Source organism: Jaculus jaculus, chromosome 8, assembly GCF_020740685.1.
Source record: "Jaculus jaculus isolate mJacJac1 chromosome 8, mJacJac1.mat.Y.cur, whole genome shotgun sequence".
NCBI lineage: Eukaryota > Metazoa > Chordata > Mammalia > Rodentia > Dipodidae > Jaculus > Jaculus jaculus.
Window position 1 is genome coordinate 86,102,281 of NC_059109.1, and position 27,192 is coordinate 86,129,472.

Sequence of the window (27,192 nt, forward strand, 5' to 3'; positions counted from 1 at the left end):
TGGCTGCCCGTCCCCCTGTCCTCGAGCGGAAGTGGCGTCACAGAAGCGCCAAAAAGGAACTTAGAGGGGGTTCGCGGCGTGGTGGTGTGGCTGGAGGTGTTGGGGTCCTTTGCGCTCCGGACGTCGCCCTTGGAGAAAGGAGCAAACCAACAACAAATCGGGGGATCGGGCCCAGGCGGCGGCGGCATAGAAAGCTCGAAGCCGGCGGCCGCGTCAGGAGCCTGGGAGGATCTGGCCGGACGCTCGGTGCGCCCCCGAACTGCCCGGGCCGAGTCGCGGACTCCCGCCTCGTTTCGTGTGGGACGCAGCTGTGGCTGCCCTTCCTTCGTTCCCATTTGAGAAGGATGTGGCGCGTTGCGTTGCTAGCGTCTCGCCTCCCCTCGTGGGTCTGAAGTCGGAGTTTGCATCTCTGTGCTGTCATCAAAAAAATTGGAGTTTTCGTCAGTTTGCTTAAATTCTCGAAGCCTCAGTCTCCTGGTTTTGGGTTTCTTTTTTTTCGGTGCTGACAATCGAACCCAGGGCCTTGCAGTTGTTACGCTAGCGCTCATCCACTGAGCTAAATACCCAACCCCGCAGGCTCCGATTTTTTTTGAGATGGTTTTGCTGTATGTAGCCGAATAAGGCCTCGAAGTCAGTAGTCTTCCTGCCTCTGTTTCCCACGTGCTGTGATCACAGGTGTGTGCCACCACACCTGACATAATGTTCGGTTAATGATTAGTATGTGGTCTTGACCCAAAATTGTGAGCGTTTTACTAACTAAATTCCCTAAAGATTCAGATAGGCTTTCCTAATGAGTTGCACTATACAGGGTATGGCTTTCATGCTTGTAAGCAAGTGTTCTTACACGCAGTCATCAACCCCCCCCCCCAGCCCAACAGTTCATACCCCTCCCCTACAGAATATGGCACTGTAGGATTGAGCTATGTTGATATCTCCCTAGTATTGCACAGATCTCTTGTTCACCCAGTACTGCCCAGTCACTGTTGCAAATACTGAAATAACTTTTCTTTATTTATTTGCAAGCAGTGAGAGAGAATAGGAGCACCAGGGTCTCCAGCCACTGCAAATAAACTCCAGATACTTGGGCCACTTTGTGCATCTGGCTTTACCTGGGTACTGGGGAAGCCAATGGGGTTGTTAGGCATTGCAGACAAGCACCTTAACAGTTGAGTCATCTCTCCAGCCACTGCAATAGGTTATTTTAAGGTTATCTACTTGTCTTCATTTTTCTCATGGTTGCTCCTTGATAACTAGTGCAGTACCTTTTCTTTTGGTTTCATGAACATTGAATATACTTTAAAAACATGTATTATGCCTTAACATTTGTGGCATGTATGGTAGTACACAATGTTGCAAGCCTATATATTAGACTTAAATTTAAAAATTATGAAAAAACTTTCTCAGCCAGGTATAGTGGTGCATGCTCCCCCCTGCCCCTGATGTAGGGTCTCACTCTAGCACAGGCTGACTTGGAATTCACTATGTAGTCTCAGGCTGGCCTTGAACTCACGGCACTCCTACCTCTGCCTCCTGAGTGCTGGGATTAAAGGCATGTGTCAACTTGCGCGGGTTGGTGCATGCCTTTTAATTACAGCACTCTAGACAAGGAGGAGGAGGTAGAAGAATCACAGTTGATTTTGAGTCCACACTGAGATTACATAATGAATTCCAAGGCAGCCTGGGCTAGAGACCATCCTTTGAAAAAACAGAACAACAAAATTTTTTTTCTCTTTTTTCACTATATTAGTACATTTTTAGGAGTACTTTTCATTAGTTTTGGTGACTCCTTTCCTTCTGCATTTCTTAGAAAACATGAGTGGTGAGTATAGAGGCAGAGGATTTGGGCGAGGAAGATTCCAGAGCTGGAAAAGAGGAAGAGGTGGTGGTAACTTCTTAGGAAAGTGGAGAGAAAGAGAACACAGATCTAACCCATGTCAAACAGCAGGAAAACATGCTTCTGGTAAGTGAAGTTTCCTTTGTTTTCCATCATGAAAGAAACAAGTCATATCTAGCAGATACTGCTAGGTCAAACTTCAGTCTGAAAGTTAATGTCTGTAATTCTCACTGAAACAACTTGGGTGCATTGTATGAATATGTAAGACTCATTGTTAAAAGGAGAAACAAGTCAGAAAAAGAGATTGTTTTGTTTTTATTAACCTAGTATTTTGTGTATATATGTGTGTGTGTATATATGTGTGTATACATACACATACATACATACATACAATTTTTTTTTCCAGAACGAACACCGCAGCCTTTGCTTCTACAGTCAACATTGGATCAGTTCATACCATATAAAGGCTGGAAGCTTTATTTCTCTGAAGGTAGAGTTAAAAGTGCAAAAAGTACCATCAATTGTTTTAATTTTTTTTTTTCCAGGTAGGGTCTCACTCTACCCCAGACTGATCTGGAAATCACTATGTAGTCTGAGGCTGGCTTCGAACTCACAGTGGTCATCCTACTTCTGCCTCCCAAGTGCTGGGATTAAAGGTGTGTGCCACCACATCCCACTCCATCAATTGTGTTTCTCTGTCTGGATACTGCATCTTGTGTTCCTGTGATTCATTAACTTACTGAGATATATATATCCTTTAATCTTTGCTCTTCTAAACATTTAAGTCATTAAAGAGCATTGCAGTTTTTTATCAAGTAGGAAAACAGAAACCTTGCTTTGTGTTTCAGGAAAAGAAATGAAATGTACAGATGGAAAGCAGAAAGGGAACATTGCAGTAGCCTTCTAGAAAGTAATGACTTCAGGAAACAGCAGTATTATCACTATGGTCGAGGGAGGAAGAATTAAGACTTTCTGAGGTAATCAGAAGCTAGCAATTCAGTGGTGGGGACACAGAAAAGGATGCTGTTTGAATCTCTGAGGGACACCCTCCAAAGCTGTGCTTTGGGACTCTGAAAGGCATCCTACCTTGTACTCAACACCACTGAGGTGAGTGAAGGTGTATGGCCCCTGGACTCTGGGGACATCCCTTGGATGTTGCTTGGACCTAGAGCCTGGAACTATAGCTATCTCTGCTGTTGTAGAGATGCTGAAAAGAATTGAAAACAAAATTATTCTTTTCTCACTTCCTGCCACCTTCCAATCACTAGAGTGCCTCCTATTGGCAGAACGTAAAGGTAGCCTGGGGAATGGCATCATATCTCAGAGCAGAAAACAGAATATTGGATTTCAAAGCAAGAGTTAGCACACAGGTTGGTATAGAAACAAAGTTAAGGAATACCCATTTGATAGTCAAAGAGACCAATTAATACACACCTTCTGAGTACAGATGTCCTTTTTTGTGTGTGCTTTTACATTATCTACATGCTTGTATCTCTTATGAAATGTAGATTTTGTTATTGTTTTTACATATAGCTGTGGTTTTTCCCCTAGTAGTCTATATTGCTTCTGGTTAAGGATCCTGCCCCATGCTAAACCACAGTGTTCATTCTATGAATGAAGTACAAGTATTTTTGTATTGGGAGTCTTTTCTTTTTTCTTAAATTAAAAATAGATGGATTTCACAGATGATCTTTTCTCCTTTAGGATACATTAACACACTTGCATTATTCATCTACCAGTTAGTTCAAAATACAGCTGGATTAGTCCTAAAGATGGAATTCAAGAGATACCTTACTTAAGAGGTCCAGTTGTACTTCACAAAACTATTTTTCTGTGAGAAACAAATTTGAAATTATTTAAGATGTGTAAAAATATATTCTGGGCTCAAGAGATGGTTTAGCAGTTAAGCACTTGCCTGTGAAGCATAAGGACCCCAGTTCAAGGCTTGATTCCCCAGGACCCACATAAGCCAGATAGATGCACAAGGTGGTACATGCATCTGGAGTTCGTTTGCAGTGGCTGGAGGCACTGATGCACCCATTCCCTCCCCCTCCCCCTCCCCCTCCCCCTCCCTCTTCCTCTCTCTGCCTTTTTCTCTGTCTACCACTCTCAAATAAATAAATAAAATTAAAACAAAAAAAAATTTAAAGGTGTTTTTACAGTTTTGAGTTCAGAGTTAAGCATTGGTCTACCTCCCTCCAGCTCATAGGAAAACGTTTGACAAGTTTATAGTTTAGGCTAATAGGATTCACTTGCAAAGATTGTGATTATCTTTAGGTCTGTTTCAGAATGAATTTAGTTCATGCTTCTGGGTTTGGCTTTAATCTAATGCTTGGCTTGAGCTAAATATACAACGTATTTGAATTGTTACAGCTTTTTAGGTACTTAAATTTCAGAATAAAGTTTCCCACATTTGGACTTTAGAGAGGCACTTCAGATTACTTAGATTGAAGCTTGTTTTAGGATCTCAAGTTTCATCCACACCATTTTTTCAAATTGTTTTTCCATTTTTATACATGTATATAATATGTTTTGATTTTATCCCCTCGCCAGTTACCGTCTCATCCCCCCCCCACTAACACATTATTTCCCATCTTACCTGCATGCCTCTTTATGTTTTGCCCATTGAGTTAAATTAGTGCTGCTTGCATGATCATGGGTAGAATGGGCAACTTGCCAGTAGTTATACCACTGATGAACCTTACTCTTCCTCTCTCATCAGCCATTAGCTTACTCAGAGGTATGGGATCTCGTGAACCCCTCTCCCATGGATGGTGAAGCATTGATAGGTTCAATCTTGTTCAGGAAAACTGTAGCTGCTGTGAATTCGTAGGTGTAATGGCCATGTTATATCCAGAAGACAGTGTTTTGCAGCCCTTCTCCCCTGACATTGTTTCTGTCCCTTCTGCGAAGTTCCCTGACCCTCAAAGGGGGTGGTTTAGATGTTCTGCTTGAGACTGAGCACACATTAGTCACTTATTCTCAACAATTTTGCTTGCTATGCATCTTTACATTAATCTCTACTCATTTTATTAAGAAATTTCTGTGATTGAGGCTTTAAGCAGAACTAACCTATGGGATCAAATACAGGTATGTAGACATCCTGTCAGTTTAGCATAACCACAGTAGTAAATTCTCCCCTATGATCCATGTCCCTAGCCAGAGGCTTTTGGCCACGTGTATAGTACCAGGATGAATTCTCTCCTATGAAGTGGGTTTTAAAGCCAATCAAAGTGGTTGGTTACTCCCATAGCATTCATACCACTGTTGCACTAGTGGGCATGTCAGGCCGGGCAGGTCAGTTGTGGAATACACATGATCCATAGTGAGGTAGGACTGTTGATGGCTTTTCTCCCCCCAGCAATTTACATAATACCTTTTATAAGAATAAGGGTAGCCAGCAGGAAGGAAGCTTCCCGATCAATTCCAGCTTTTTTTTTTTTTTTTTTGTGGTACATCCTGTAATTGAAACATGGGATGTCTTTAGCAAAAAGGGTTTACCATCAAGGTTTAAAAAAGAGGATGTGGGGATAGTAGTCTGAATTGGGTTATGAGTGAGGCCCTCAAGTGAGGTGCCTCACCTCAGCCATTGAACTCACTTGGCCGTGAGTCTGTTCCAAGCTTCAGCTAGGGAGGCATTTACCATGTAGTTTTTATGGGCAACTAAGAGCAATGATAATAGCACTGTATTGTTTTAGGGGCTTCTTTATCCTCCCTGGCCAACAACTTATCCCTGGCACTGGAATTTAGGATTACCAGCCTATGGCTTAGGGGACCTGTGTTCAAACACTTTTGAGTTACTAAATAATAGGTTTCCGTATGGCTTATTCACACATCCTTAGTTCTGATTCATCTTGCCACCACTCTCTTCTCTCTCTCAACCTCTTGCCCCTGTCTCTGCTTAAACCTTTCCCTCTTGCTTTTGCCCCCACTATTTCCATATCCCATGTATTCTGTTATCTCTCCTGCAAAACCTGCGTCCATGGCCCTTTTCTAGTTTCCTGGCCTCTATAGACACTCTGATTTCTAGCTCCTAATCTAGAAATTTGCATCTAGGATCTGCATATGAGAAAGAACAGGCAGGTTTTATGTTTCTAAGCTTGGGTTACCTCACCCAGTGTGACCTTTTTCAGTTCCATCCATTTTTCTGCAGATTTCCTAATTTCATTTATTTTATTTATTTACTTATTTATTTATTTATTTATTTATTTATTTCACAGCTGAGTAAAACTATTGTCACACTATTTTTTTTGTTTTGTTTTTTGAGGTAGGTTTACACTGTAGCCCAAACTGACCTGGATTTCACAATATAGTCTCAGGATGGCCTTGAACTCATGGTGATCCTTCTACCTCTGCCTCCCAAGTGCTGGGATTAAAGGCATGTGCCACCACACCCAGCAAGTCACACTAGTTTTTCTTCACATGTAACCAGAATACAAAGCAACTGGGAAGGGACTGTGATATTTATAGAGTTTCTTGTCTCAGGAATATCTATGCTTATTCATGATTGTTAGTGCTAATACCGTATTTGTTGGATTAGTTTACAGTGAGAACTCTCCTTTAATTGAGAAGATTCAAGCATTTGAAAAATTTTTTAAAAGGCGGATTGATTTATATGATAAGGTAAGATTCATTTATAGCAGTTACCAGTATACTTTTATGTGAAAGCTGATATGTTTGAGGTTTTGGTAATTGTGATTCTAGGTACCAGAGAGGCTTTGCCACATAACTGTGGTGTTGACTGAGGTGAATCACTCTCTTTCTTGTGCCTCATCCTAAAAAATTAGAGCTAATAGTATAAATGTTTACCTTAAAGTTTGTTAAAATATATAAATAAGCTTTTTTAAATTTTAGAACCATGATTGGCATAAAGCTTATGCGGTACTTATCATTATCATCATCCACATGTTATATGCCTTCTCAGAGTACATAATTGAATGGCGAGTTATGATAACTGGCTCTAAGAAAGTACTGTTATTTTCAAATTCTAATCTTTTATAGGATGAAATTGAAAGAAAAGGAAGTATTTTGGTGGATTTTAAAGAGCTGACAAAAGATGAAGAAATAGCTACCTTAATGCCAGACATAGCAAACGACCTAAGGAATGCTCCTGAGAAAGCCTTGGCTTGTATGGGCCTAGCAATACATCAGGTAAGTATTTATTTTTTGTAGACATTGAAAAAGCTTTAAGCAGGCTTCAGAGATGGCTTAGCAGTTAAGGTGCTTGCCGGCAAAGCCTAAGGATCCAGGCCCCATGTAAGGCAGATGCACAAGGTAGCACATGCATCTGGAGTTCATTTGCAGTGGATAGAGGCCCTGGTGCATCCATTCTTTCCCTCCCTCCCTCCCTGTCTCTCTCTCTCTAATAAAATATAAATAAAAATAAATGTTTTAAAAACAAAAGGAAAAAGCTTTAAGGGAAGACATCATGCTTTCTCTAAAAGGTACTTAGCTTCTACTAGAAGATGGTCTCTAGAACTTAAGGATTACAGTCTTGCTATTTATTCTTACCTTACTTGAATTAGTTTTATCTCATTAAAGATGGTACAGAAATTAAACCTTGTTTTCTAGGAAGTATCTAATTTCATGGAAAAGATAAAATATGACTTGGTGTTATAAGTTATGAACTTGAAATAAAGGGAGCCACCTCAGATCTAAATTCTGTGGCATGGGGAAAAATCACTTAATTTTCACAAGTGTCCCAAATGTCAAATGCAAAAAACAGTATGTTCTGTGCCTGCCTCAATTTCTCTCAGGTCAGATGACACACAAATGTGAAAGAACTTTTTTAGGTGTGTATAAATAGATAACTGCTTGAAGATACAGGACAGCAAATCCCAGGACAGGAACAGATAAAGTGCTAGGTGCATTCACAGGGAACTTTGCAAAATGTCACCTGTCTTTGACAACTATGATGTCTCCTTTCTACTAAATAAAACCCATGTCCTTTATATGGACCTAGCTCAATGTCATCTCTCCACTAGTCTCTTTACAATCCAATTAAACTGTGCCAGTATTTAATTTAAATTGTATTTAATTCCTCTAGTATTCATTAAATACTTCTGCCCTTTGCACATGCTATCCAGTTATCATAGACTTTCCCTCACCTCACATATGCAAATTCTTATAGCCTTAATATAAAACCTTTGTTAGAATCCATTTTCAAAACTTACATGGCATTGTGTTTGTAAGTCTTTATGGTCCTTATAACAAATATAATTGAGTTTCTTGTAAGATTCCCGGGGGAGGGGGAATCTTCCGTGGTGGGAGACCCGCGCCCAAGAACCAAGACCGAGCCACTGGATGCAAAGGCAAGAGGCAGCTTTATTGTTTACACAGGCGCCTGCGGGCACTCCAGTCCTTCGAGAGGCTGAGTGCGCCGGGCAAGGGGAAGGGTCTCTTTTTATAGAGTTAGGGAGAGCAGAAGCAGGTTTACAGAAGCAGAAGCATGATTTCAGTCCCAGCACTGGTTACTGGTTACTTATTAATAGACTTGGAGTCGGTGGGGATCCTCTTTTTTTTTTTTTTCTCTTCTCGGAAGCATCCTGACAGGGTTATCTATAGTACATTAGGCGGAGTTTGTGGTCATGCCTGTCTGCATCTGGGGGTCACAAGGCTGTCTGCATCTGGGGGTCACAAGGCTGTCTGCATCTGGGGCTGTTTTTGGCTCCTGGTATTTTTCCATGGGTTTTACATTTCTATCTTCATATTAGTGAATATGGAGAAATAGAAAAATATTTATCTTTCGCTTTTATTTTTATTTTTATTTTGGCTGTGCTGGAGATTAAAACCAGGGTCTCACACATGCTAGGAGCAAGTGCTATATCATTGAGCTGTACTTTAATGGAAGATTTTCTTTTCATTTTTTGAGATGTGATTCTTACCAAGTTACCCAGATAGGACTCAAACTTGAGATCTTTTTGCCTCAGTCTCCCCAATAGCTAATTTATAGGAATATATCGTGCTCTGCTGGGCTCCTTCCCGCACAGGTAGTGCCGAGGGAAGAACCAGGCCTGCTGGTTCCTACCTAGGGGTTGAGGGGATGATGAAAGTTGGAGGACCCAGAAACCTCTCCTGGCCACCGGAGAAAAACCACACTGAGTCGGGAGTCCTTTGGAAGCAGGAACTCACTTTATTATTACTGGCTGGTGTTTATATAATGTTGGGAAGGAAGGCGCAGACTTTAGGGTGGGGTGAGATGTAAGGGCCAATAGCACACTGGGACCTTTGAGATGATTGGTTGTAAGTGCGCATGAGCAGGGGACTCTAACTTCCTGTGCAGAAGTGGCAGGCCAGAGGCCATTTGGCCCCCTGCTGAGTTCTAAGTGCCCACAGGCAGGAATTCTAATTTCCTATGTGGAAATAGCAGGCCAGAGGCCATTTGGCCCCTGCTGAGTCACAGCTAGGCGGAGGCAGTTATGCTCCGGAAGTTCCACTAGGCCTCATGTCTGGGCATCTCAAGGCCCAACAATGCTCTGAAGATGTTTTTTTTTCTTTTTTGAGGTAGGGTCTTGCTCTAGCTCAGGCTGACCTGGAATTCACTATGTCATCTCAGGGTAGCCTCAAACTCACGGCAGTGTGTGTGTCACCATGCCCAGCTTTTTAAATTTTTTTTATATTTATTTATTTGTAAGCAGAAAGAGACAGGGAGGAGAGAGAGAGAATCAGGGCCTCTAGCCACTGAATACTCCAGATGCATGTGCCACTGTGTACATCTGACTTTACATGGGATCTAAGGAATCAAACCTGAGGTGTTAGGCTTTGTAGGCAAGCACCTTAACTGCTGAGCTGTCTTTCTAGCTTTTTTTTTTTTTTAAGTTCAAGGATTAGTTGTGAGGACTAATACTAAGGACTTTTTAGTTTTTTTGAGGTAGGGTCTCACTCTAGCCCAGGCTGACCTGGAATTCACTATGTAGTCTCAGGGTGGCCTCGAACTCACAGCTATCCACCTACCTCTGCCTCCCAAGTGCTGGGATTAAAGGCGTGCACCACCATGCCCGGCCTAAGGACTTTTAATGCTGTGTTCATTTGGGACAAAAGGTAGTAAGTAGAGATGCTGGAATTTTCCAGTCTCAGTACATGAAAATCCCAAATAAAGCAATGCTTTGTAAAATAAATAGTTATTAAATATCAAGTGTGTGTGTGTGTGTATGTGTATTTATGAGCGACAGGGAAAGAGGCAGAGAGAGAGAAAATGGGCACACCAGTGCCTCCAGCCACTGCAAATGAACTCCAGATGTGTGCGCCCCCTTGTGCATCTGGCTAACATGGGTTCTGGGTAATTGAGCCTTGAACTGGGTCCTTGGGTTTCACAGGCAAGCGCTTAACAGCTAAGCCATCTCTCCAGCCTTATGTTTTTTTGTTCTGAATTGTTGATAAACTTTAGATTCTCTGTAAAAGGGTTCTGCTTAAAGAGAATATTGTTCAGCTTTTGAGTAAATATGTCTGTTCTCATTAGGTATTAACTAAGGACCTTGAAAGGCATGCAGCTGAATTGCAAGCCCAAGAGGGATTGCCTAATGATGGAGAAACAATCATAAATGTACCACATATTTATGCAAGGTAAGAAACTTGCTGGAGGTATTCTTTATTAATTACTCACTAGCATACCCAAAGAATGGATTCCATTGTGACATTTTCATATGTGTATATCGTTATATTTTTAAATGCTTTTAGTTTTTCATTATTCAAGAGAGAGATAAACAGATAGAGACAGAGAGAGAAAGGGGCATGCCAGGGCCTCTTGCTGGTAAGCTTTGTAAGCAAGCACCTTTAACTACTGAGCCATTTTGCCCTCTTCCACTGTCAATGTCCCCCACCATCCTCCTGTTGGACCCCTTTCTTCCTCCAAATAGACCCATTTTTTTTCTTTCATGACACCTAGGTTCCATTACTCTCCTTGTTCCCTGCTTCTTTCTCACTTTCATATCTCTCTCTGTTCAGAATTCCCTTTCTACCTTCAGAGTTTTTGTTGTGTATGTGTGCGTGTATAAAATTTGGATTCCACATCTATGAGAAAGCATGCAAGATTTTTCATTTTGGGACTGGCATATTTTGTTTAAAGTAATGATCTCCAGGCTTATCTATTTTCCTGTAAATGTCATAATTTCATTTTACAGCTGAATAAAATTCCGTTTTTATTTGTCTTTTATGTGCATATTTATATGTGCCACTTTGCTTTATCCATCTGTGGACATCTAGGCCAGTTCCTTATCTTTGCTGTTGCAGGTAGTGCAGCAATACGTATGGCTGTGCAAGGGCCACTCCATGTTCTCATGTAGAACCCTTCAGGTTTATACTCAGAGTGAAATAGCTGGATCATATGATAATCTATTTTTAATTTGCTGAGAAACTTCCATACAGATTTCCATAGTGGCTGCACCAATTTACACTCCCACCAGCAGTGTACAAGGGTTCTTCTTTGCCTATGTCCTCACCAGCATTTGTTTTTTTTGGGGGGGGGGGGTTTCTCGAGGTAGAGACTCTAGCCCAGGCTGACCTGGAACTCACTATCTCAGGGTGGCTTCGAACTCACAGCAGTACTCCTATCTCTACCTCCCGAGTGTTGGGACTAAAAGCTTGCACCACCATGCCTGGCTGGCATTTGTTTTATTGCTGATAGCTGTTCTGACTGGTGTGAGATAGAATCTCAAAGCATTTATAATTCTCATTTCTTTGATGGCTAAGGATATTGAATATATTTTCAAATACTTTTTGGTCATATATATTTCTTCCTTTGAGAACTGTCTCTTCAGTTTATTCTTGCTGCATTATTTAGTGAAGACTATTTAGGAATGAGAGCTTAATTTTATAGAAACAAGAAAATCAGTAAAATGGTATGAATACTTTGCTAATTCATTTGTTAATATAGCAAAATAAACCTACTGAAAATTATTCAGATATCATGACAGAAATCAACCTATATCAGCTGATTTTCCAGCCTGATTTTATGAACATTGGTTTTATGTGTATGCTTATCATGAGTGCTGTATAAATTTGTTAATTTGTGAAGTACACTAAGGGGTATGTGTTTTATTAAATTCTTAGGTCTGTATTGGGCATAAGGGAATAAATGAAATTATTCTTCATTTCATCTTTAATAGTATTTTAATAGTATTTTAAGATTTTTAAGTCCATTGAAATAAAATCTTCAGGTTTTATTTTTCTTTTCCAAAAATTTATAGAAGATATTTCATAACAGTTCTTTCAAAATAATTTAGAAACCAAAAATTGCTGGGCTAAAGAGATGGCTTAGCAGTTAAAGCACTGGCCTGTGAAGCCTAAGGACCCAGGTTCGATTCCCCAGAACCAACATAAGCCAGGTGCAATTGGTGGTGCATGTGTCTGGAGTTTGTTTGCAGTGGCTAGAGGCCCTGGTGCACCCATTTCCTCTCTTTCAGATAAATAAATAATTTGTGTGTGGGGGGGGTTCAAGGTAGGGTCTCACTATAGACCAGGCTGGTCTGGAATTCACTATGTAGTCTCAGGGTGGCCTCGAACTCACAGTGTGATCCTCCTACCTATGCCTCCCAAGTGCTGAGATTAAAGACGTGTGCCACCATGCCTAGCTGTATGAAATACTTTTTAAAAGTTGTTGAATCTGTCTTTTTTTTTTTTTTTTTGGGGGGGGGTTTTGGTTTTTGGTTTTCCTTTTGTCTTGTTTAATCCCTTTTGCAAAGGCTTTTTATGTGTTGAATGAGAAAAATGAAATATTAGCTTTTTTCTTTCTTTTTGTTTTTTATTTATTTATTTATTTAACAGAGGGAGAAAGAGAGAGAATGGGCACACTAGGGCCTGCAGCCACTACAAATGAACTCCAGATGTGTGCGCCTCCTTGTACATCTGGCTAACGTGGGTCTTGGGGAATCAAACCTGGGTTTTTTGGCTTTGCAGGCAAACACCTTAACCACTAAGCCATCTCTCCAGCCCTTGTTTGTTTTATTTTTATCAGGAACTGTGTCACTGTAGTGCAGGCTAACCTGGAATTCACTCTGTATCCTAGGCTGGCCTCAAGCTCATAGCGTTCCTCACACCTCCCAAGTGCTGGGATTAAAGGTTTGAGCTACCATGGCTGGCTCTGTTTTCATATATTTTTTTCAATTTTTTAAAATTTTATTTATTTGTGAGAGAGAGAAAATGAGTATAAGCCCACCAAGGCCTCCAGCTGTAGCAAACCAACTCCAGATGTATATCTGGCTTTATGAGGCTCCTGGGAGATTGAACCAAGGTAGGCAGGCTCTGCAAGCAAGCACCTTTAATGGCTGAGTCATCTCTCCAGCGCAAGTACATACTCATCTTTAAAAGGACATCATGTATACAAAGAAGCACATCTACTAGACGAGAAACTGTAAGCCTTCTAATCTACACTTTCAGGTTCGTTCGATCATGATACTTTTGATAAGGATCATCAGCATACCGGTTTCTCCTTTTCCAGAATGATGTTGTCATTTTGTCTAAGAGTTTACTCTGGGCCTTATTGCAGAACACAAGTTCTCTCAAGCGTTTTTTTCTTGCAGTGGACTTTTTCCTTAATTTTTTCTTATTGCCAGCCTTTCTTTGTAGCCAAAGGCCAGAATGAAGCTGAAGAAACCGACAGACAACAGCTTTTACAGTCTTCCTCTTGCCTTTTTGTGAGCTGAAATATGTTACAGTTCTGACAGGCAGCTTCAGGACACTGGGAACCAAAGGAGCCACTCTATTAAGGATTGTTGTACTATGGTGATGTGTCAGGTTTCTGACAGAAGTGACAAGCCCGCAAACAGAAGAAACAACTGGTGTCCGAATGTGACTAAAATGAACGGTAGCCAGTGCGGAATTGAAACAGGCATTCTTGGCATAGTTCCAATAGGCTGAAGATGCCAAAATATTCAGGGGCCATAAGATTCCTGAAGCCGTTCTCACAGTGCCTGCAAAAACAGAGGCCGCCATCTTGCCACCCTGTTTTCATATTTATTAAGTTAATTCTTGTGAAATTTCTGTATGTAAAAGGATGACACAGAATTCTATGGTTCTCAAAAGAAACTTGTGAAAATACTTGTTTCTTTATAAACTTTTAGATAACATTCTTGTTTTAATTTTAGAGTATACAACTATGAGCCCTTGACACACCTCAAGAATATTCGTGCAAATTGCTATGGAAAGTACATTGCTCTAAGGGGAACAGTGGTTCGTGTCAGTAATATAAGACCTCTTTGTACCAAGATGGCATTTGTTTGTGCTGCATGTGGAGAGATTCAGAGTTGTTCTCTTCCAGATGGGAAATACAGTCTTCCCACAAAGGTAGTATGTTCTTTAGATGCTTCTTTATCTTGGTCGTGAAAGTGTGTAAGTTTACAGAAAACATTTTGTGATGTTTCTGAACACGATGCTGTTGCTTCTTAGCAACCCTAAACGTTGGGACTCCAAATAGCAAGCACTTTATTATTTCTTATGATTTCTGTGGTCAGGAGTTTGGAAGAATTACTCACCAGAATGGTCCTTCTTCTAGTTCTCCATGGAGTTGCCATCAGATGATGGTGGCTGGAGCTGGTATAGCAAGGCTCTGGGGCTGGGCAGGCAAACCTTTTCTCTTTGTGGGTTGGTTTTAGCTTTTCACACAGTATGGTAGCTCAACACAGCCTACTCCTATAAGCCACTGACTGGTGCATTGCAGGAAGGCCTAGTTGATAGGCAGAAATAGCTTTGCCTTTCATAAGCTAGCCTTGGAAATCATGCAACATCGCCTTCACATGTTGTTGGTACAGAGTAAGTCACAAGCCTGATTCCAGGAGAGGGATTTGACTCCATTTCTTTTGTTTTTGTTTTTTGAGGTAGGTTCTCGCTCTGGCCCAGGCTGACCTAGAATTAATTATATAGTCTCAGGGTGACCTTGAACTCATGATGATCCTCCTACCTCTGCCTCCTGAGTGCTGGGATTAAAGGTGTGTGCCACCATGCCTGGCTTGTTGTTTTTGAAGATAAATCTCACCCTAGCTCAAGCTGGGCTTGAACTCACAATGATCCTCCTACCTCAGCTTCCAGATTGCTGAGATTAAAGGCATGAGCCTCCTAGAATGTTTTGAGAGGAAATAATTTTGCATGTTTGGAAAGTAGTCTACTACAGTGTCTTAACTTTATAAATCAATCTTGAGATCCAAGCACTGTACAACTGACTTAAGCAACTTAAACACCACTTGCATATGCATTGAAGACTACTTGTGTGGACTAGCAAATGTACCAAGTAGACAATGCCAAAGGAGGCTTCAGAAGACCTACAGATTAAAGACCTTTAAGGAAAGGCTTTGGAAAAGAAGATTGGGCAGGGTCTATGGGACTGAGGAGAAAAGGACACTCAAGGAACCCAAAGAAAGAAGGACTGCATGGGCACTGAGGAAGGAACAAGGGCATGGTGTGAAGCCTTGGGTGCTTATGACAGAAAGAATAAGCATAGGAAGTGTGAAGGCCTAGAAAACTGCCTGGAAAGCTCATTAGCAGATGCAACAGGAAGTAGGTCATTTCAGCTCTAAGTGTACTATAATGGAGATTGTAGCTTGACTTTTTCTGAGATTGTGGTTTACTAAAATGAATGCAGGTTATATACTTTTGTTGCAGTGTCCTGTGCCCGCATGCCGAGGGAAGTCATTTACTCCTCTGCACAGCTCTCCTCTCACTGTGACAATGGATTGGCAGTTGATCAAGTAAGCAGTAAAAGTAAAAATAAAAGGCAGGTTGTGGGATAGCTCATACTTTTTTAATCTGTGATTTTTCTGTATATACGGTGGCTTTTTATCAGAAAACAGTGCTAAAGTATTTAGTGTATTAGATAAAGAGTTGTGTATTAAGATGCTAATTACCATTATGTGAAATTTATTCTCATTTTGGTTCCAGAAAGGATACAAATACTATGTCCTCTTGCTACTGAGAAAGAGCTATTTTTGTATCTTCATTACACTATTCATTGCACATTCCAAATGAGCTATGATGGAAATAATAATGATGCTTTTGTATAAAAATTCTCTAAGCAGTGGGTCTGTTTCATATCATGTTTTCATTTTCCACAAGGCATTTTATACTATTTACTATAGGCTTGTTTTGTTTAGTTTACTTGCTAACTCAGGTATTGTCTCTGTAGTTTTTAATCCAGTAATATACTTTCTTTTTTCTTATTGTAGCCATAGTACCATAACCTCTCCTTAAATATAAAATAATGTATTCTTGTTTGTTTCTTCTTAGCTTTGTCTTTGAGCTTCATATTTGGACTTGTTTGCTTAGCATTTTATCTTTCCTAACATTTCTATAGTCTACCTTCACTGTTTGGCCATGATTTTTCATTCTGTATTAGCCCATTTCTCTGTACTATGATGAAATATATGGGTACTTATAGGAAAAGAGGCTTATTTATCTTATACATTTAAACTGCATCAAGTACATTCTGGCAAGGGCGCTTTAGCTGCCTCAACTCACAACAGCTGGCTCCACTGGGGTGGAAATTGTACTAGTGAAACCAGAGCTACATCTCACACAGCCTTGGGAGATACACTCAAACCATGAGATCCACCTGAGTTGCTTGTTTATTTTGAAGGTGTTTTCATGGTAGTTCAGGTTGTGATCTGCTTACTTCCCTTGTGCTGCATGAAATCCAGTGTTATTTAAAAAAGAAAATTACCTGAGCTCTAGTTTTTTTCTCTAGACCTGCTTTGTTTTGGAATTTTCTGAGGCCTCCTGTTTTCTCCAATTTTTCTAGAAAAAGTACATGAGAGGTTCATCTGCATGTCTGGGAATGTCTTTGTCTCTTAGCTTGGTTGGCTACCAAAGTACATTTTGCCTTAGTCTTCCTTGCTTTTACTGACAGGTTTGCTACTGGTGTGATTTTGTCTATTTGAGAACACCGGATTTTTCCCCTCTTTGTAATCTCTATTCTGTTCTGAGAAGGTGACAGTGTATTCAGTCATATCTTCACCCCCTTGGCACAGAGATCTCCTTTTGTTCTGGAGTTGTCATCACCTGTATCATACCTGTTTTCCTCTTTGGGCTTCCTATCAGGTGCATCCCTTGGTCTACACCTTTGTCTCACCCTTCATTTTTTTTGTGCTTTTTTCTAAATTTCTTTGGCTTTTTGTTATATGATTTCTATAAATGTTTGCTTTTAATAACTCTTGTTTTGAGACAGTGTTGACTATTATCTAATACAAGTTGACCTTAAACTCAAAATTCTCTTGCCTCAGCCTTTTTGGGCATTGGATTACAGGCATATACCACTATGCCCTGTGCATGTACATATTTTATTTATTTATTTTGTATGTGTACGTGTGTATGGGGATGGGTGGGTGCCACAGCATGGATGCAGAGGTCAGAGGATAACATCGAGTGCTTGTCCTCTGTTTCTACTTTCTTTTTTTTCTGCTTTTTTTTAAAAAAGTATTTTATTTATTTATTTGAGAGGCAGTGAAAGAGTCAGATAAAGATTGGGCATGTTAGGGCCTCTAGCCACTGCAAACATGTGCTACCTTGTGCATATGACTTACTTGAGTACTGGCGTATTGAACCTGTCACCTTAGGCTTTGCAGGCAAGTGCCTTAACCACTAACCCATCTCTCCAGCCCATTTTCTGCTTTTATTTTTTAATTTTAATTTTTTTAAAATTTTTTTGTATATTTTCATTTATTTGAAAGTGACAGCGAGACAAAGAGGCAGATAGAGAGAGAGAGAGAGAGAATGGGCGCGCCAGGGCTTCCAGCCTCTGCAAACGAACTCCAGACGCATGCGCCCCCTTGTGCATCTGGCTAACATGGGACCTGGGGAACCGAGCCTCAAACCGGGGTCCTTAGGCTTCACAGGCAAGCGCTTAACCGCTAAGCCATCTCTCCAGCCCTCTGCTTTTATTTTTAAGCAGAGTTTCACTCTAGCCCAGGCTGACCTGGAACTTACCTCTGTAGTGTAGGCTGGCTTTGAACTCACAGTGATTCTCCTACCTCAGCCTCTCGAGAGAGCTGGGACCAAAGGCATGTACCACCACATGCCTGTATTTATTATTAATTAGAATTTATTATTATTAGAATTGTTGTATGGACAAGTCATGTGTTGGTCTCATTCCTCTCCTTGCCCCCATTCCACTGAGTTATAGGTTATGAGTTATAAGAGCAACAGTCAATCATTGTGAGAGAACAATGCCTCTGGATACTCCTTTGCACCCTGTTGCTCTTACAATCTTTCCACCCCCTCTTCCACAATATTCCCCAATCCTTGGAGGTGTATGATAAGTCTACTTTAGTGTTAAGCTCTTGGCAACTTTTAGATTTCTGTTTTGAGTGTCCTCAGTGTCTATCATCATCTTCCTGGTGCAGGTTGTCAGGCTTGCCATGAGAACAGTACTCCTTGCTTAACTCACCAATTCTTCTGTGGTTTCTTCTGGACCCTGGCTCATGTGCAAGATGTGGCTTACCTCATCATAAGAAGTCAGCTATCTTTTCATCTTGATGGATTTTGGTTCTCCTCAGCTTTTGCTGCCTTCTGCAAAAGAGAAAACAGATTCTCCAATGGAGAATGAGAGTGTCAATGGAGAGTAAGAGCAGCATGGGTAGAAGGGGATAGGCATAGCATAGTTAATTAAGAAGGATTTTGATGGCTGCATCCTCTATTTTGGCCAAAGACTAGTGGGAGCTTCTCACTGGAGTCCATGACCCTAGTCTCTATAGGATTCTGACTGGGTTCCCAGTACTAGCTGTGAATTCCTTTTCATTGACCGAGTCATTTATCCAGAGAGCCATTGGTTACCCACCTAGGCTCAGTGCCACTATTGCACAGGTGTGTACATCTAGTCTGGCTGGTTGATTTTGTCTGAAGCAAGGTTCACTGCTTGCTCATAATTTTGGTAGCAATTTCGCCCATCAGCTCATGTAGTATTTTCCAGCCACTATGAGTGCTACACATCAGGGATCTGCCTTCCTTCAGATTCCAGCATGATCTCTTGATGTTATGTGTTGGCAGCTTGTGGTGTCTTCAGCAATGGTGTCATGCCTTTTAGCTCAGGCAGGTAATCAAGGGCTTTGACAGAAGTCTGCCTTGTTTGGGGGACTTGATAGGTTTCTCTAAATAACAGTTCACTGTGGGGTATAATCAGGATATATAAGCCAGAACCAATGGTTTTGGGATTAGGTTTCCTCTCACCCACTCTAGGGCCCTTCTAGCCAGCTCCCTACAATCCTATTGAGGGTTATATCTTTTAGTTTGCTATACAGGGGAAAGCTTTCTATGGTATGAATTCATGTTGGCTTTAGTTTTGTAAATATATCCCTCAACCCTCCCATCACCCTCCCTTTCAGTTACTTGTCAGGTATATGTGCAATGCAAGCTGTTTAGGTTAGATACCACATATGAGGGAGAACATGTGGTGTATATCCTTCTGTGCTTGAGTGGGTTTGCATAACTGTAATGTTTCCAAGTCCATCCATTTTCCTACAGATTTCATTATTTCATTCTTCCTTTCCTGACCACTGAGTAGAATCCCATTGTGTATATGTACCACATCTTCATTATCCATAAATATGTTGCTGGACATCTGGGCTGTTTTCAGATCCTACTTATTGTGAAATAGAGCAGCTACAAACATGGCTGAGCAAGTATCTCAAGTAAAGAGTATAATTTTCAGGGTATATGCCGAATAGTGGATTAGCTGGATCAAATAGTAGATCTATTTTTAGCTTTTTGAGGAATCACCATACTGATTTTGATAGTGGTTGGACAAGTTTGCATTCTCACCAGCAATGGATAAGGGTTCCTTTTTTTCCGCATCCCTGTCTACATTTGTTAATTGATTTTGGTTTTTCAAGGTAGGGTCTTGCTCTAGCCCAGGCTGACCTGGAAAGAGTTTCAGACTGGCCTCAAACTCACAGTAATCCACCCACCTCAGCCTCCTGAGTGTGGGGATTAAAGGCATGTACTACCATGCTTGGCATCACTTTTTTGATGTTTGCCATTCTTACTGGGTTGAGATGATATCTTGATGTTGGTTTGATTGCTTGGGATGTTTATTCTTTAGGTGTTTATTAGCCATTTGAATTTCTTCCTTTGAGTGAGTTGCTTGACTTTATTGTTTAGCTTTTTGAGTTCTCTGTAAATTCTAGATATCAGGGGGATGGAGAGATGACTTAGCAGTTAAGGTGCTTGCCTGCAAAGTCAAAGGACCTAGTTTCCATTACCCAGGACCCACATAAACCAGATACACAAGGTAGCACATGCATCTGGAGTTTGATTGCAGTGGCTGGAGGCCCTTGTGCACCCATTCTCTCTTTCTCAAAAAATATATATTTTAAAAAATCATTAACATCTCATTTTCTGTTGCCACATTTGCATGTCCCCAAACTTCTCATTTTTTGGTGATTTTCATTTTGTTGGACCCTGTAGGGCTTCTAGGCAAGTGCACATGTATTCAGTCTGCCATCTGGGATTAGAAGCCGTGGACATGATTTTAGATACAATATTGAATTCTTTTCCTTTTCTTTTTTTTTTTTTAAGTAGGGTTTCACGCTAGTCCAGGCTGACCTGGAATTCACTATGTACTTTCAGGGTGGCCTCGAACTCTTGGTGATCCTCCTACCTCTGTCTCTTGAGTGCTGGGATTAAAGGCATGCACCACCATGCCTGGCTCATAACAACATTGAATTCTTCACAAACTAATCAGCCTTTATCTACAGCAGCACCATAGAGACCCTGAAAAGTTACTGTGTTAGAGAAACAACCAAAAGTAAGCATGTGTCTAACTGACAACTGTTCAACATCTTAGAATCCAGGAGCTCATGTCTGATGCTCAGCGAGAAGCAGGTCGGATTCCACGAACAATAGAATGTGAATTTGTTCATGACCTTGTCGATAGCTGTGTTCCAGGAGACATAGTGACTATTACTGGAATTGTCAAAGTCTCAAATGCTGAAGAAGGTATAGTATGCCTCTTTTTATAATTACCTCATGACTATGATTTCTCAGCATTCATCTTTTCTTGTGTGCATGTGTGTATTCCTGTCTATGTGGGTACAGCTATGCATGAAGGCCAGAGGACAACTGTAGGTGTCGTATCCTGGGCAACATCTACATTTTTTAAAAGAAAAACAACAGCAGCACCAAAAAAACACTTAGTTTTTTCACTGGGATTATAAATATACCACCAAACTTGACTTTCTTTATATAGTTTCTGGGGATTGAAGTCAGGTCCCCATGCTTGCAAAGCAAGCACTTTACTAACTGAACTATCTCCCCAGACCTATCTTCTTTTTTTTTTTTTTCTCAGTTTTTATTAACATTTTCCATGATTATAAAAAATATCCCATGGTGATACCCCCCACTTTCCCCTTTGAAATTCCATTCTCCATCATATCCCCTCCCCAGACCTATCTTCTTATAGCATATTTGTATCTCAAATAATTTAGGAACTTTTTTGTTACTTGTTCTTTATGTGAGATAAAATGCTTCCATTAAAATAGAGGCATAGCTGGGTGTGGTACCTGACACCTGAAAGCCTAGCACTTGGAGGGCTGAAACAGTACTGCTGCAGAGTTAAGGCTAGGCTGGGCTCCCTAGTGTTTCCATGTCAGCCTTTCCTAACAGTGAGATCTTCTCTCTAAAAATAAATACTGTTTGTTTATAGTCCACTATAACTTTAAACATTCTAGTTTAGTTAGTGTAGGACAAGTGAAAATAATCATTGTATTTAATACTTTGAATCACAGGTTCTCGAAATAAGAATGACAAGTGTATGTTCCTTTTGTACATTGAAGCAAATTCTGTGAGCAATAGCAAAGGACAGAAAACAGAGACATCTGAGGATGGCTGTAAACCTGGAACGTTGATGGAGTTCTCACTTAAAGATCTTTACGCCATCCAGGAGATTCAAGCTGAAGAAAATCTATTTAAACTCATTGTTAAGTATGTATGAAGTTACCTGAAGTTTTATTACATGTATGCATGTCAGGGATGCTGTTGGCTACAAGCAACAAAAGCTAGTCAGGGGCCTGGGAAGATGGGTCAGAGGTTAAAGGTGCTTGTTTTCAAAGCCTAAAGACTTAGGTTCATTTCCCCAGTATCCATGTAAAGCCAGATGTACAGTGTTCATTCATTCATTCTCTTTCGGCTTACAAATGAATAAATTTAAAAAGAAAAACTACCGCTCGAAAAGGTTAGCAAACCCAAGCCCTTGGACCAAATCCAACTTACAACCCATTCTTGGTGTGGCTGATGAATTAAGTAAGATTTCAGTGTCCATAAGTTAAAAAAAAAAAAAAAGCCTGATGGCAGCAATCCAAACTCCGTCACATAGTTAGCTACTTTTGAGCAATGGTGGCAAAGGTGAGAACAGTTGCCACAGCATCTTCGTGACAGATGCTTAGCTTTGCCCTTTTTAGAAAACATGTACGTATTTGAAGTGATAGTACTGTCTCACACAAGTTTGTTATCTGTTTGTAATATACTTGTCCCAGTGAACACAGATGCTATTGGACAGTTATTTTGGATAAATTTGAAGACATGAGGAAAAGTCGAGACTGGATAAGAGATATCCCTAGGGGAAAGGAACTGAGATTTTGAACTGCAGTACACCAGAAAAATTGATCTTACCATGCTTTCTGTTTACCAAGGCTTTGTGCTCAGTAAGAGATGAGGCTTTTTCTTTCTACCTTTAGTATGTTAATTTGCCAACTGGGTGAAAATTTGGGTTCTTAAAAGTTCTTTGTCCTGAAACCCTTAATGACTTCCCTGTAAATCTTCATCCAGACCTACTCTGAGAAAGCTTGTGCTCTAACCTGGGATATGTGTCACCTAGGCAATGGTTGTCAGCAGGTGGACAGGTGGCCAAGGAGCAGCCATGCTGAGGATGTAGATGCCTCTCTGGTTCTTACTGGTTCTAAATTAATGCTACGTTTTTAGTGTTTTTTTTTTTTTTTTAAATCAGTGTTCATAGAAAGTTAGTATGAAAAACTTGGAGTTTCTTCCCACTATTTGCTTTTTTTTCTTCCCTGTATTTGTGATTCCAGCATCAAAACTAGAGTTTGTCATGTCCTTCGTTTATTCATCTAGCCAGTGGGCAGACTGAACAGGTAAACTTTTTAACAGAACATGGCCCCATCTGGACATTTATCTATTTCAGTGGCTGCTTCCTCACTACATGTTGTATAACTGGCTGAGGCAGTAAAGCTGCAACTGCTTACTTTTTGAATCTTTAAGAAAAAAAAAGGACACCTTGTGTGACTTCCTTATTTGTGGCAGAAGACAGGTGTAACACAGGCCAGGTATCACCTGCAGCAGAAACTTGAGAACTTGCTTTGTGAAAGCAAGGAGATGGATATATGGCTTCTGGCTTTTGAGACAGTAATGTTTTTCATAGTCCAAGAGTGTGTCATTAACTGCACTAATACAATGTTCTATCAACAGCCACACAAAACTGGAAAATGAGTCAGGATATTTAGTGAACTATGGCTGAGAGGGGAGGGTCAGTGTCACACAAAGCCCTTCTCCTTCTCTCCTGGAGCTGGGCAATGGCTTTGGCTTTGTGACGTTCAAAGGCAGGTGTGGATTTTTACTAGCTTTGAAAAAAGAAAAAGTAGGTACATGCCTTTGGTTTCCTCTCTGGGTGGTGGTGGGGGGTTATTTCAAGAACAAACACAAGCAGAAAAGGGGCTACCCCAACAGCCAGGGGCTTTTTGAATATAGTCCCAGGACTATTCTGATTGAGCTGTGCTCAGAGTTCTACCCTGATTCTGGGAGTCCTAGTGAAGGAAGGAGAGGATCTGACCTTCTCAGAGCATTCCTGTGCTCTTATGGCTGCTTGCTTTGCACAGTGATACTTCACAGAGAAAGACAGAAGGGGAGTCTGTTCTTGAGGCTTCACTTGGTGAGCTCCAGTTTAGCTGGCCTGTGAGCTTCTGGCTTACCTCCCAGGCACATTGGGAAACACTTGTGTCCTGATATATGTGGGTGCTGAAGAATCCAACTCAGGACATGGGCTTTCAAGCAGATTCCTTTAATTGTTGGCCCATCTCCCCTGCCTTCTTTACATTCATATGCCCAATCTAACCTTTGTAGAGTTGAATAGAAAAAAAAAAATGAAATTTTATCCCATTCAAACAAATTTTGTTCTGAATTCACTCCTTAGTGTCTTCCTCTCAGTGACTTGTCTACACAGTTCTGAAGATGTCTATGCATATGAAGTACAAGTAACCTTTAACATAAGGGAGAAAGCCATGAGTATATTGCATTTTAAAAACTGGTTCTGTCAAAAGGTTGGCTGAATATTTGATTACTTTGCAAATTTTGAAGCATATTTTTCCTTTATAAGTTAATCAAGAATTTAATTCTTATAAGAATAAGACTTCCTTGATTTAGAAATGTAAAGTATTTATCCTTTCTGATATTAAACAAAGGGTAAGCAAGTGGTAAAGTAGGTTATTAAATAAGATAATATAAAAGTTGTATTCTGTTTTTCAGCTCACTGTGCCCTGTCATTTTTGGTCATGAAGTAAGTAGTTTACTTCATCTTCACTCCAAAAGTATATAAAGTTGGCAGAATTAATACCTTAAATAGCTAATTTCTTTTCATTAGTTACTCATATTTTAATAGAAATCTTTATTCTCTGTAGATTAATTAACTGACCCCTCTGACCTTCGAAGTTTTGCTCTTTTAAAAAAAAATTTATTTGCAAGAGCGAGAGAGTGTGAGCACACCAGGGCCTATTGCTGCTACAAACATCTCCATATGCATCTAACACTGGGTCTGGCTTTTTGTAGGTACTGCGGAATCAAATCCTAGGCCAGAAAGCTTTGTTAGCAAGCACATTTAACTACTGTGCCATCTCCCCAGCCCCAAGTTTTTGCATTTTAATAATTTATTTTATAGAATTTTGTGTTTCTAGACTTTTATTAAGGTTATTTTTAATTTATATTTATTTATGAGAGAGAAAAGAGGGAGAGAATGGGTGGACCCAGGGCCTCCAACCACTGCAAACAAACTCCATATGTATGCACCACCTTGTGCATCTGGCTTATGTGGGTCTTGGGCAATTGAACCTGGGTCCTTTTGCTTTGCAGGCAAGTGCCTTAATTGCTAAGCTATATCTTCAGCTCTAGACATTTTTTTATTTTTTCTTTTTCTTTTTTTTGTCTTTTGAGGTAGGGTCTCACTCTGGCCCAGGCTGGCTTGGAATTAACTATTCAGTCTCAGGGTGACCTCAAACTCAGTGCGATCCTCCTATCTCTACCTCCCAAGTGCTGGGATTAAAGGCATGCACCACCACGTGCAGCTGGCCTTGAACTCTTTTTATTAACATTTTCCATGACTACAAAATATATCCCATGGTAATTCCCTCCCTCCCCACCCCCACGCTTTCCCATTTGAAATTCCATTCTCCATCCTATTACCTCCCCATTACAATCATTGTAATTACACATATACAATATCAACCTATTAAGTATCCTCCTCCCTTCCTTTCTCTTCCCTTTATGTCTCCTTTTCAACTTACTGGCCTCTGCTACTAAGTATTTTCACTCTTACACAGAAGCCCAATCATCTGTAGCTAGGATCCACAAATGAGGGAGAACATGTGGCGCTGGCCTTGAACTCTTAATCCTCTTGCCTTTGCCTCCCAAGTGCTGGGACTAAAGACATGTGTTACCATACCTGGCTTTACTCCTTGATTTTTTATTATACAAAAAAATTCATTTAAAAATTTACTTATTGATAATTTCATACACATAAAGTATTTTGATCACATTTACCCCATTATTCTCTTACCCCCCTCCCACTGAAGCCCTTCTTTATAATTAGTCCCTTTTTGACTTATATCTGTTTTTCTTATTTTTTTCATGTGTGTGTCTCACTGAGTTTATTAGAGTTGCCTGCATAAGCATAGGTAGGGGTTATTTACCAGAGCTTATGCATGGGTACACTACTGAAGAAAATTGTTAAGAGTCTCATGTTCTACTAACTGAGCTAGCAAGCACCCTCAAATCTAAAAAAAAAAAGTCCACAAAAGTGGTGATGTAGCTCAGTAGTAGAGCATTTCCCTACACACTCAAGACCCTAAGTTCAGCCCTGGGGGGAAAAAAAAGCTCTCCACACACATCAGTGTATTGACATTGTAAAGTCGAAAGTTTCCTTTGATAGTTGTAATTGTGGCTTTGTTCTTTCCTCTCACACAAGCTGGTTAAAGCAGGTTTGACATTAGCACTGTTTGGAGGCAGTCAGAAATATGCAGATGACAAAAACAGAATCCCAGTTCGAGGAGACCCACACATTCTGGTTGTTGGAGATCCGGGCTTGGGAAAGAGTCAAATGCTACAGGTAAAAATAAGTATTATTTTTTTGCTTTTTGCTTACATTTTATATGAGTGATTGGCATGTGAATTTTCTCAAAAAAAAACCCGGCATATTTGTGTTCAAGAGAATGGTTTGTCTCGGTAGAGATGAGCTGGTCTTTGAGTAATAATACACATGTGGATCTGGCCTTGCTTTCACAATGAATTAGTCTCCTTCCAAACAGGTGACATGCACAGGCATCCTGGTCCTGTGACTACAACAACTATGATGAAATGCTAATGGTTTCCCTGATACTACTTTTGTATCTAGCAAGTCTTATTTAAGTCTTGATTGTTGTGATGTGACCTGAGCCATGAACAGAATAGTTAATGGTCATGGGTTCTCTCTTTGCACTATTATTTCAGCAGTGTGCTAGGCTTCAGAATGTTAGGATAAAGGTAGAGGTACTGTCTCTATCCATCTCCACTATTTTTTTCTGAATGCACAGCAAGACAGCTGTTGGGACAGTCAGTTATTCATGCCCAAGAAGATTCTCTGCCACTCAGAGCTCAGCTCAGGGGGTTCATAATGGTTGCAGAAGGTTCTGCTTGTGTGAATGCTTGTGGCTTCATCAGAGTGATACCAGGTTAGCTTACTACATTGTCCTTTCTACGGATGAACCTCCTCCTTTCCACTTGGTGTGGAAATAGGGCCAGACCAAAGCTCCCTAGCCCTTTGGTGAGATGTAGTCCTGTGGTTGATGAATCTTTGTCTGGGGCCTGAGGGGATTGTAGTTGTATGTGACGGTCACCTTTGGAGCTCTCAGAAGGTGCCAAAGCCATCCTGGAACCTAGCACCTGTACATGTGTAATGTTGCACAGGTGGTTTGGCTGCTGCCACCAGGATTGAGAATTACTTTGTCATCCCACTGGACCTTATGTGTGAGTCATGCTTTATTCCCTGCGGTTGAGTGTGAAGCCAGTCATTTTAATTCACTTAAAACATTGCGTTCTTGTTTAAAATGTTTTATTTAGTTATTTATTTGAGAAAAGACAGAGAGAAAAAAGAGACATGGGTACACCAGGGCCTTTTGCAGCTCAAA

General features: G+C 40.5%; 2 protein-coding genes across 5 annotated transcripts in view; one reads left to right on the top strand and one right to left on the bottom strand.

Moving 5' to 3' along the window:
* The first annotated feature begins 70 nt into the window (after nt 1-70).
* The window catches only part of Mcm8 (minichromosome maintenance 8 homologous recombination repair factor), a 45,716-nt gene continuing 18,594 nt past the window's right edge, over nt 71-27,192 (top strand). For 2 of the 4 annotated variants that reach the window (XM_045157695.1, XM_045157698.1), the window contains exons 1-12: nt 253-675; nt 1,808-1,960; nt 2,241-2,324; nt 6,375-6,457; nt 6,836-6,985; nt 10,293-10,396; nt 13,915-14,113; nt 15,425-15,510; nt 20,595-20,746; nt 21,535-21,730; nt 24,284-24,314; nt 25,995-26,135. In XM_045157695.1, the coding sequence (XP_045013630.1) occupies nt 1,813-1,960; nt 2,241-2,324; nt 6,375-6,457; nt 6,836-6,985; nt 10,293-10,396; nt 13,915-14,113; nt 15,425-15,510; nt 20,595-20,746; nt 21,535-21,730; nt 24,284-24,314; nt 25,995-26,135 (1,374 nt within the window). In that variant the 5' untranslated portion in view covers nt 253-675; nt 1,808-1,812. The other 2 variants (XM_045157696.1, XM_045157697.1) reach the window with 2 other exon arrangements.
* On the bottom strand, nt 13,179-13,762 carry LOC101615073 (39S ribosomal protein L35, mitochondrial-like). Its single transcript, XM_004661501.2, has one exon. The coding sequence runs from the start codon at nt 13,760-13,762 to the stop codon at nt 13,196-13,198; it is 567 nt and encodes a 188-aa protein (XP_004661558.2). The 3' UTR covers nt 13,179-13,195.

What these genes read in the sequence shown, in the direction of transcription:
- LOC101615073 (XM_004661501.2), bottom strand. Translation starts at nt 13,762, where the DNA reads ATGGCGGCCTCTGTTTTTGCAGGCACTGTGAGAACGGCTTCAGGAATC.